General features: G+C 48.1%; 1 protein-coding gene across 1 annotated transcript; it reads right to left on the bottom strand.

Annotated features, from left to right (window-relative positions):
- Positions 1-8,543: 8,543 nt before the first annotated feature.
- Gast (gastrin) lies at positions 8,544-11,122 on the bottom strand. Its single transcript, XM_005321852.3, has 3 exons — positions 11,004-11,122; positions 8,836-9,027; positions 8,544-8,734 (listed from the first exon to the last, which is right to left on the bottom strand). Exons 2-3 carry the CDS (start codon positions 9,020-9,022, stop codon positions 8,631-8,633), a joined length of 291 nt encoding a protein of 96 aa, XP_005321909.2. The 5' UTR covers positions 9,023-9,027; positions 11,004-11,122; the 3' UTR covers positions 8,544-8,630.
- Between the last annotated feature and the right edge of the window lie 447 nt (positions 11,123-11,569).

Genomic DNA, 11,569 nt, shown 5'->3' on the forward strand with positions numbered 1-11,569 from the left:
TCTGTCCCCAGGGCTCCCCAACCCTGCGGCCGTAGCCCCAGTTGCTCACCCAGGACTGGAGGCTGGAGGAGGACAGGGCCAGCCACCCTCCCAGGGGCTGGGAGGAAAAGGGGCCTTTGGGGCCACTGAGGCAGGCCATTGATATGAAGGCCTTCAGTAGCAAGGGCCACAGCTGGAGAAGTCCCCTGGGTGAGTCTGGAGGTGGACTCATTTACCTGCAGGGTGGTGGGTGAGTCAGGGTCTCCTCTCCCCAGCTAGAAACCCCACATTTGGGGAGCTGGACCTGCCGATCCAGGGCCTTCTGGGCCCACCTGTAAGGAGTTCTCAAGAGAGATGAAAGGTGGCCTGTGACACTCAGCACACCGAACCCTGCGTTAGCTCCTTCAATCCTCACACCCCTGTAGGCAGGTCTTATTGCCTCACATTTGTTAGGTGAGGAAACTGAGGTTCAGAGAACTAAAGTCACTTGTTCGAGGTCATGCAGCTGGGAGTCAATCTGAGCCTGTTCCCTACTGTGGGCAACGGGATCTGAGCCAACTTCACTGTATCCAGCATCTTTCCTGGTCCATCCCTCCCCACAGAGGAGGTCCTGGTGCCCCACTTGGCCAGGTGGGTCCACCCAGTTTATAACTTGTTGGCAGACTTCCTTCTATCTGGTCTGCCACCCCTCTAATGGCCCTTTGGTCACCAGTAGGCAGAACAGGATTGGCCTCAGCAGGGCCACTGTGTAGAGTTGTGCAGCTTGTAAACGGAATCATGACTTTTGTGACTGTGTAACTATCTGTGGTGGCTTTCTGTCTTCTTCTGATACAGCCGGCCAGCCCCTACCTGCTGCCCATGCCAGGCCGGCGGGGGTCAGGCCCTCGGGTCACATTCTCTCCCTTCTCTCCCAGGCCTTGCTCTTTCCCAGCAGCCTGCAGAGGCCCCTCGTTCCATTGCCAGGCCAAGTTCCACCCACCCCAGGCCCTCCTTCCCCTTTCAAAATGGGATTCCATGTCTGTCACCAGCCTACCAAGCCTTGTTCTGGGACAGGCTGAAGGAACCCCAGCCCTTGTTCTGTGGCTGGTAGAAAAGCCACAAAAGCTGGGCCTGGATCATATGGTGGCCCCAGGGGTGAAGGAAGACCAGAGGGAGGCCGGCCCCCTGCCAGACCCAGCTCTGAGATAGGTGGGACTGAGTTGGGGTGGGGGGCTCGGATCCCAGTTGTGAGAGCACCCTCCTAAACACGTTGCTCTAAATCCTTTGATCCCCGAATTAAAGGTGGCCCCCAGTTCTTATTGACTTTTAGGGACCTGGCTCTCTTCCCCTGTTCTTCATCCTTTCTTCTCGGTCTTTATTACTGTGTGTAACCAGAAGTGTGCCTGTGTGTGGGTGGGTGAGGGGTCCCTCTACCCAGTGATGTGTCACCTCTACCCCGCCACCACCTGTGTAGCCTGTGAGTGTCCAGATTCCCTGCCCAAGGCCCAGTGCCTCCCTCTTGCCGTCCTCCCCCAGTGCCCCTTGTTTCTTCCTTCTAGTTGTTCTGCCCTTTCCCACCCCTTTGCTCGTAAACAGCTGGGGTCTGGGGCTCAGGACCCCTGTGAGTGCCTGCCCCGCCTTCCACAGCGCTTCTCAGTCTCGTTGCTTGTCAGCCTGTGTTCGTGCCGGTGCAGGAAATAAAGGACTTGTGTGCTACCTGACCAACCTCCGATCTTCTTTCTCAGGGAGCGTGGTGTGCGTGTGTATGTGTGCATCTGTGTGTGTGCGCACGAGCATGTGTGCACCATTTTAAGGAGTAAATTGTGGAGAGAGGACGAACTCTAACGCCGAATGACATGCCCAGGACTTTCATGAAATACAAGGACATACCAACAACCCCGGTGGCATGGGGGGATGTGATAACCATTTGTCAGTTGGTGAAACTGAGGCCTACGCAGGTTCGGTGACCTCCCAAGCCAGGGTCTAACAGCTGATCATGTGCTGGGGTTGAACCCCATCCTTGGAGTTCATGTTGGGGCAGACCACCTTCTCTGGTCCTTTCTGATCCAGGGACTTTGCCCTTGTACCCTGGCTAGGTAAAGTGGGTGAGTCACTTTCTGTTTTAGGCTGAGGTCCCCCAGAAGCAGACCTGGAGAACCAAATAAGTAGCTCATTTGGAAGATGATCCCAGGAAGTACTCTTTGGGGGAGCAGGGAAGTGAGAATAGGAGGAAACGAATGAAAGGGGGTTATATAGGCAACGACACTCAGGACTCCCTGGAACTTGAGGAGGAAGTGTGACCTTGCACAATTCAAAATTGAGACATGTGAACCAGTTTATGTCAAATGCAGAATCTTGTCAGGAATAGTCGAAAGAGGATTGCAAGGCCAGTCCCAGCCCTTGGCCACTTACTGAAGCTCTCAGCAATTTAGTGAGACCCTGTCTTAATAAATAAATAAATAAATAAGGCTGTGCTTGTTAGCTGTTGGCATTTGGGACACACAGATGTAGAGTCCATCTGTTATCCCACTGAGGATAACGGGGACATGCCTCCTCCAGCTCCCACTCATCCCTGGTCAAGGGCTGCCCCTGCGGCATTAGCATCGCCACTGGCTGTGCTCCTGCAGCCGGGAGGGAAGAGCTCTTGGCAGGGAGTGTCTGGTGTGTAGGAGGACCTGGCCAGCGTGAGCTGCAATGGGGAGTGCCCAGCCAGGGTGTGGGCACTGATAGTGTCTGCTACAGTCCAGTTCTTTTATCATTATGTGAACTTGAGCTCCATGTGGACTTTACTGTGGCCTGGCATTGCTTCTTTAAGATGGTGCCTGTAATCCCAGTGGCTGGGGAGTCTGAGACAGGAGGATTACAAGTTCAAAGCCAGCCTCAGAAAAAGTAAGGTGTTAAGCAACTCAGTGAGACCCTATCTCTAAATAAAATACAAAATAGGGCTGGGGATGTGGCTCAGTGGGCAAGTGCCCCTGAGTGCAATCCCCAGTACCAGGCCTCTTTCTTAGCAGTAGAAGCTACAAGTTTACCCCAGACCACTGAGTCCATAAAAACGTCACCAAGATTCCTGAATAGTAACAGAGTTTATGCTCCTACTTTTGGTATACATGTGTCTTACCAGGGTCACTGGGGTACTTGCCACTTCCTGTTCACTGGGTATAATAAACATGGTGACATCAATTTGTGAACTGCTGTAAGACTCTGCAGATGTTTAGATGATCAAAGCTCTTTGGGACTATATTATGGCACAGAGTTAAGAAGGTGAATGTGAATTCAGGCAAGACCTTGAATGTGTACTGTTGTCTCTTCCAACTAAATGAGAGCTCCTTTCTTCCTAATAAGAATTGAAAATAGATTTTCATCAGTCATACCATGTATCAAGTTTGTGTTTATCTGTTCTAGTGGAGATGCCACCCTTGCCACAGCTGCTGTGGCCACAATTCTTTTTTTTTTTTTTTGGTACCAGGGCCACTAAATCACTGAGCCACATCTTCAACCTATTTTGTATTTTATTTAGAGACAGGGTCTCAATGAGTTGCTCAGTGCCTTGCTTTTTGCTGAGGCTGGCTGTGAACTCCTAATCCTCTTGCCTTCGCCTCCTTAGTCACTAGGATTATAGGCATGTTATTTCTTATGGTACTGGGAATTGAACCCAGGGACACTCTACCACTGAGTTACATTCTCGGCCCTTTTTATTTTGGAACAGGGTCTGATTTAGTTGAAGCTAGCCTGGAATTTGAGATTCTCTTGCCTCAGCCTCCAGAGTAGCTGTGATTACATGTGTGGACCACTGCGCCCAGCAAGTGTCTGGTTTAGTCACTTATTCTTTGTGGTAATGGTGATTGAACCCAGGGCCTTACATATGAAAGGCAAGTGCTCTGCCACTGAGCTACATTCCCGGCCCAAGTTTTTGTTTTTAAGCCACACAATTTGTGGTCTTTTATGGCACAGTTCTAGCAAATTAATACAGTATGGCCACGTGTGGTGGCGCACACCTGTAATCCCAGCAACTCAGGAGGCTGAGACAGGAAGATTATGAATTAAAAACCAGCCTCAACAAAAGCAAGGCGCTAAGCATCTCAAGGAGACTCTGTCTCTAAATAAAATACAAAACAGGGCTGGGATGTGGCTCAGTGGTCGAGTGGTTGAGTAGCCCCTGAGTTCAATCCACAGTACTCCCCCCTGCAAAAAAAAAAAAAAATACAGGACAAATTAATACTCTCTAATGCTTTATGTTTTCCTCATTATGCACATGCCAAGACCTTAGTTTTTTGGTTTAGAAGCTCCAAAAGAAGCAGGGTCAGATTTTTTTTTTTTTTTTTTTTTGTAACAGGGATTGAACCCAGGGGTGCTTAACCACTGAACCACATTCCCCAGCCCTTTTTTATTTTTTATTTTGAGGCAGGGTCCTGCTAAGTTGCTTTGGGCTTCACTATATTGCTGAGGCTGGTTTTGAACTTGCGATCTTCCTGCCTTAACCTCCAGAGCCTCTAAGATTACACCACACCTGGCACAGGGTCAGATCTTGAAGAAAAGCATCATCTTATGAAGGGTCTGTTTCTGGGAGGCTTTTGCATGGTCTCCAGTGAAGAGGAAGCTGTTCTCCCTTGGTGAGGTACAGGTTTTTCTTCTAGTCCTGAGGGTTCAGAAAAATCTGGGAGTTCAAGGTTGTTAAGGGTATCTCCTAAAATATCCCACCCAAGGTCTCATGGTCCCACTTCTTTTGTTCTTTAGCAGAGGAGACTTGCTGGGATTCTTTTTTTTTTTTTTTTTTTTTTTTTTTTTTTTTTTAGAGAGAGTGAGACAGGAGAGAGAGAGAGAGAGAGAGAGAGAGAGAATTTTTAATATATTTATTTTTTAGTTCTCAGCGGACACAACATCTTTGTTGGTATGTGGTGCTGAGGATCGAACCCGGGCCGCACGCATGCCAGGCGAGCGCGCTACCGCCTGAGCCACATCCCCAGCCCTGGGATTCTTATTTAAGCCTCATTTATTACTTTGCATTCTTATAATCAGATCTTGGGCTTGTTTTTCAGTCTTGTCTTCTTTTTGCTACAGTGGAAACTGTTGGGCTTTCACAACATATCTTGAGTTGATAGTGGCTGACATGGTTTCTTCCTCAAGGGATTCTCTGATGGTTAACAATAGCCAACCAGCTCCAGAGTTTAGGTTGTAATGGTTGCGGCTCCTATCTCTCAATTGCTGGAGAAATCACCTATGTTGGCACTTCCCTTTCTACCTGCATCCCGTTCCTAATGAGGGGCTGTAGCTCAATAGTAAGTGCTTGCCTAGTATTCATGAAGCCCTGGGTTAGATCCCCAACATTACCCGCACATACAAATAGTGATATTCCAGTATTCCAGGGATTATCAGCACCTCATTTCATACCAACAATGGGGGTTGGCTGTCGAAGAATCAATTTCACAGTCCCATTATGAGGGTCTACCTCCTACAACTCCTAAATCCCTTCTGGTACCAACTGTCTTAGGACAAATTTCCCCAGAAGCAGACTTGGAGACAAGGAGTGAATGCCATTTATTTGGGTGCGTCCCAGGGAACACCAGTGGGAACACAATGATGTGAGACAGGGAAGGAGGCAGTCAATGAAGGATATCACTGAACAAGTTACTGCTCTGGGTAACTGGGGCTCACCTTGTTGGGAAACCCTGGGAGACAGAGTGGAATATACATTTCCCATCCAGGGACTTGGGGAACTGGAGCAGTCACCCTATAACTCTCATCTGTCATTGCCTGAGAGGTGTTCATGGAGAATTTAATTCCTCATCATTTTCAACCTGTCTTGAGCTTGGACTGAGAGTAAGCTCTGAAGGAAACTGGAGAATACACCCAAGACATGCCTTATCGGCATAAGAGTTATTTTGAGCTGCAGGCAATTGAGAAGCTCAGGAAGTTCAAGGCAATTGAGAAGCAGCAGCTATAAGAAAAGTGGCACCGCTAGCACCCTGTCCTCCTCCATCTGCCTAAAAGCAGGACATAAACTTTCAAAGATGTTTCTGCTTCCCACTCTACCAAGAAGGGCAAAAGTTAACAGCTGGAGACAATTTAGACCCTTTTCAACCTGGAGATGGCACCAGAATGATCTACAGAACAAGCTTGTCTAACCTCTCTCTACCATTCGTTTCCTATCTATTTGCTTGCTACTCTTGGAAGCCCCAAAACACTTTCCTTTATCCTGCCACTTCTTGACAGACCTAATGTTCTTTGTTGAAGAAGTCATACAGGCCCAAATTCTGAGCCACGTTTTTGAGTTACTCATCTCTGGATACTCCATGTGTTAAGTGTGCAATGCACCTGCTGATAAATTTGCTTTCTTTTCTTGAGTAATTTTTTTTTTTTAAATTAGAGTCCAGCCATGACTATTGTGGATAGAGGGCTTTTTTCCCTTCCCCTCCAGTCGTCAGGAGAGTAGCTGTGCCTGTGGTGGGATGCGGCTGATAAGCACTAGAACAGTGGAGACAGCAGGTGAGGGATGATCAGCTGTGCCAGTCACTCACCTGTCAATCTGGCAAGTATTTATTTGGTTCCCCTGGGTTTTATTCATTTTAAAATTTTTCTTCTTTTCTTACTTTCTTTCTCTTCCTTCCTTTCTTTTCTTTCTTTGGTCTTTTTTCCTTTTGTGTGTATGTGTGGCACTGGGGATTGAACCCAGGAGCACCCTACCATTGAGCTATATCCCTAGCCCGTTTTATTTTTTATTTTGAGACAGGGTCTCAGTAAGAGTCCCAGGCTGGCCTTGAACTAGCGATCCTCCTGCCTCAGCTGCCCTGTGATGACAGGCACACACCACCACACCTGACTCTTCCTCTATTTTCCGCACTAGGAATACAGCAAAGAAGAGAGACACGTGGTCGCCACTCTCCAAGTTTTCTGCCTAGCTGAGGAGGCAGATGATAAACTGATAAAACACCAACTGAAGATTGTGAAATATGTTCTCAAGAAAATGTTATGTTGTGAGCTGAGCATGGTAGCACACACCTGTAATCCCAGCAGCTCAAGAGGATGAGGCAGGAGGATTGCAAATTCAAAGTCAGCCTCAGCAATTTAGCAAGGCCCTAAGTAACTTAGCAAGACTGTCTCTCAAAGAGAGTGTATGTCCTGCTTTTAGGCAGATGGAGGGTGCGGGGTGCCAGGGAACTTTTCTTATTTATTTATCCTCAAAATAAAATAAAAAGGGCTGTGGATGTGGCTCAGTGTTTAAGCACCCCTGGGTTCAATCTCCAGTACCAAAAAAAAAAAAAAAAAGAGTTCTGTTGTGATGGAGTAACAAAGGGTGAGGAGCAGAAGGACCAGGTCTCTCAGGAAGAGGCATTTCAACCAAGGATTCAAGGACAAGAGGGGAACCTGCTGTATGTGTGTCTGGGGTAGAACATTCCAAGCATAGGGAACATCGAGGACAGAGGAAGGAGCCTGGTGTGTTTGAGTCAGGCGAGGAAGACACAGGCATTTGCAGGGGGAGGAGGGTGGCAGGGGTATCTCTTAGAGCTTCAACAAGAGTTGAGGTTTCGGGGCTGGGGCTGGGGCTCAGTGGTAGAGTGCTTGCCTAGCATGTGTGAGGCATGGGGTTTGATTCTCAGCACCGCATATAAATAAACAAAATAAAAGTCTATTGACAACTAAAAAATATTTTAAAAAAAGAATTTAGATTCCATTCTAAGTGCAAGGGCAGGCTTAGAAGGTTAAAACTGGGCTGGGGATGTGGCTCAAGTGGTAGCGCGCTCGCCTGGCATGTGTGCAGCCCGGGTTCGATCCTCAGCACCACATACAAAGATGTTGTGTCCGCCGAAAACTAAAAAATAAATATTAAAAAAGTCAAAAAAAAAAAAAGAAGGTTAAAACTGAGAGTGACACAATTGGATTTATCTTTATTTTTTTGCAGTACTGAGGATTGAAACCAGGGCACTCTTCCACTGAGCTACCTCCCCAGCCCTTTTTAAAAAAATTTAATATTGTGACAGGATCTCACTAAGTTTCCCCGGCTGAACTTGAACTTGCAATCTTTCTGCCTCAGGCTTCTGAATTCGATTTATCTCTTGAAAACATTACTCTGGCTGAAAACTCCACCACTTACTCTCTTACCCACCCAGATAGATTATTATTATTATTATTATTATTTTAATATTTATTTTTTAGGTGTAGATGCACACAACACAATGCCTTTATTTATTTATTTTTTTTATGTGGTGCTGAGGATCGAACCCGGATCCTGCCCGTGCTAGGCGAGTGCTCTAATGCTGACCCCAGCCCCTATTATTATTTTTAATATATTTTTTAGTTGTGGATGAACCTTTATTTATTTATTTTTATGTGGTGCTGAGGATGGAACCCAGTGCCTCACACATGCTAGGCAAGCACTCTACCACTGAGCCACAAGCCCAGCCCTGCCACCCAGATAGATTCTTGTTCAGTGCTGTGCTCTGGGAGAAGAGTTAGCCTTGGTCCATTGTCCTAGGGGTTGCTCAGTGTCTCTGTTGCTAGGCAGAGCTTAACTCTCCTTGATGCCTCAATCCTGTCCCCAGCTGAGTCCCCCTTCCCAGGTTCACATCATTTGACACAATCCAGTATCCATTTGAAGCTAGTTTATTCTGATTTGCTTTTTAGAGGGTGGGGCTATGGTGGGGTGGGAGGTGGCGGAGCTCTGAAGCTTGGTTCTAGGGACGCTGGTCTCCTTCCTCAGCACTGCGGCGGCCGAAGTCCATCCATCCATATGCTGCTTCTTCTTCCTCCATCCATGGCCCCTGCTTCTTGGACAGGTCTAAGGAAGCAATAGGAGGTGAAAATGAGGGAAAGACACCTATTCTCCAGGAACTGAGGTCAGGGGGGGACCTTACAGTCACTTTGGTCGGCAGCTCTTACCTGCCACAAGGTGTGAGGGCCCCCGGGGCCCTAGCTGCCTTCGGTCCAGCCACTGTGGCTCCAGGCCTTTATTGGTCACAGGACCCAAGGGCTCATCCTGCAGCTGCGAGCGGGGCTTCCAAGAAGCTTCAGAGAAGGCAGCCAGAGCCAGCACCAAAACCAGCGCATATACACACAGTCGCTGCATCTTGTCTGCAAAGGGGAGAAGGCCCAGGTTTCAGGGTGTCCCTTCTCAGGCCCAGCAATAGGAAGTCAGATCACATGGGCTCCAGGTTAGGGCTCCCACCTGCCGCAGCCCTGTGACTCCCTGTGGGTTGCAGCTGTATCTCGGGTTCCTCTCTCCAGTGCCTGCCAGGTCTGCCCAGCACCCCAGGCCTGGCCTTTCCTCCTTACCTGCTTCCCTCAGAGAAATTCAGACCCTAGAGCAGTGGTTCCCAGACGGCTCTGTGGGATCTGAGGCCATGTTCATGGCTGTGTAGATTTTTAAATTTTGTAATTTAAAGTAAACTTTTAAATAGTAACACCAAGGAGCATACACATACCACATGCAGTCACTTTGGAGATCACCAGAATGGTGGCCAGGTCTCACTGTGTTTGTGTGGCCCTTGGAGGAAGGGGCCTCCTGCCTTGTTTGATTAGCTGAGGAATATCCTGTGACTGTACTAAAGTGTTTGGGAAAAATTAAGTTGTTACCACTTGCAACTAAGTTCCATGGTGGATCAAGTTTGGGGAAACCTTAATACAGAACTAAATGGGATGCCAAAGGCTCATCAGTTCTCTGCATTCAGTATTTTTGTGTTCTTTCAGCCTCGTTATTCTGATTGGCTCTATCACAAGTAAATGATAGAAACTTTCTCCTATAAAGAAAAACCTTTGTGGGCTGGGGTTATGGCTCAGTGGTAGAGCGCTCGCCCGGCATGCACGAGGCACTGGGTTTGATCCTCAGCACCACATAAATGTAAAACAAAGATCTTGTGTCCACCTAAAAAAATTAAGAATAAATATTTAAAAAAAGACATTTGTATTAATAAGATACTTCTTTTTCCCCTCTTTGATACTGGGGATTGATCCCAGAGTGCTTTATTACTGAGCTACATCCCCAGCTGTTTTTATTTATTTGTTTATTTTTGAGATTGGTTATCTTGCTAAGTTGCTTAGGGACCCGCTATGTTGCTAAGGCTGGATTTGAACTTGCAACCCGCCTTTCCTCAACCTCCCGAGTCACTGAGATCATCGACATGTGCCCCCATGCCTGGCTAAAATGCTGCTTTCAATGTTTTTTTTTTCATAATGAGGTTCTCTGGTTAGGTTTCCTTTAGGAGAAAAAAAGAATTGGCTGCTACCGAAACAGAAGTTGAAAAATCAGTGGCCTAGAGCTACACTGTCCAATGAAAGTGGCACATTTAACCAATCGGTAGCTGCTAGCCACAATTAATTAACAAAATAAAATAATACATAACAATAATATAATTAATTTTAAATGCACTTTCTAGAAAAATCCCTCCTTTAGCAGAGTGTGTGGGTACACGCCTGCAGTCCCAGCTACTGAGGAGGCTGAGCTAGGAGGACTGCTTGAGTCCCTGAGTTTGAGACCAGCCGGCTAAAAAAAACAAAACCATTCTTCTCTCAAACTAGCCACATGTTAAGAGCACCCGTGGCTCATGGCTGCCATCAATATGGCTGTCCCAACAGTGCTAATGCAGAACATTTCCATCATCATGGCAAGTTCTTTGGGGCAGTGCTGGTCTAGAAGAGAGGTGGAGATGGAATCCAGGAGTGAGGAGTTCCAGTTCCAGTCCTGCCTCATCATTTGAATGACTTTGAGCAAGTCAGATTTCCCTCCCAGGCCTCGGTTTTCTCATCTGAATGACAGGAGAGTAGCCCTTGTCCTCCTCACCTCCCTGGGCTGGGAAGAGTGTCAGGAAAGAGGGCCAGCAGGGTCCTGGCTGGAGCACAAAGGCAGGTGGAAGACAAGGGCTGGGAATGCCAGGGTTGTCCTACAGCCAAGTCCTAATGATTTTCTGGGCTAAGGGTTGGGTCCCATCCCTGGAGACACCAAGGTGTGAGCCCCAGGCTCTGGCCAGTGGTCTGGTACCTTGATGGTGAGGGACTTGTCAACACTGTCTCCCACTCTCCCCTCCCCTCCCCTCCCCTCGGGGTTTTCTCACCTGCAGAGCCGGGAGGCGGGTGGTGCAGTAGCAGGGTCAGCTCTCTGCTCTTCTTGATGCTCCAGGCCTGCCTTATAAAGCCCTCAAAGTCCCTCCCAAAGCCTCCTCTGGCATGAGGCCAGCCTCCCCACAGCAAGAGAAATGGGCATGGGGCATAGGCAGAACCCGCCACCTCTGCCCCACCCTGTCATGAAGCCTTAGTCAGTCATCTGGGGTTTGGGAAACGGAAGCGAGGGAGCTCATTAGCTGGGCACATGGGGCAGGCAAGTGACAGGGACATGTTCCCCAGGTCATGAGTGGTGGCTCCCACCGTATCCTTGGGGTCAGAGACCTGGTACTCTTCTCTTAGACTATATTCCTTGGGTGGGGGTAGGTGAGAGGAATGAGCCCCATGACCTTAGTTTCAGAGGAAGCCTATTTCTCCATATTTGTTTGATGGCCAGGGAGTGTGTGAGTGAGGAGTGGTATATCGATCCCTGTCCCCTCCACCAGCCTCTGCAAACAGGACGTATTGTAGTTATCAGGAGCAATGGGCCGTGGGTTGATGGCCTCGCTCCTTCTGCAGA

This window comes from Ictidomys tridecemlineatus, chromosome 3, assembly GCF_052094955.1.
Source record: "Ictidomys tridecemlineatus isolate mIctTri1 chromosome 3, mIctTri1.hap1, whole genome shotgun sequence".
NCBI lineage: Eukaryota > Metazoa > Chordata > Mammalia > Rodentia > Sciuridae > Ictidomys > Ictidomys tridecemlineatus.

Coding starts and splice junctions, on each gene's coding strand:
- Gast (XM_005321852.3), bottom strand. CDS start 9,022: ATGCAGCGACTGTGTGTATATGCGCTGGTTTTGGTGCTGGCTCTGGCT. Junction 8,735..8,835: donor GCCCTCACACCTTGTGGCAG/GTAAGAGCTGCC, acceptor TTGCTTCCTTAG/ACCTGTCCAAGAAGCAGGGG.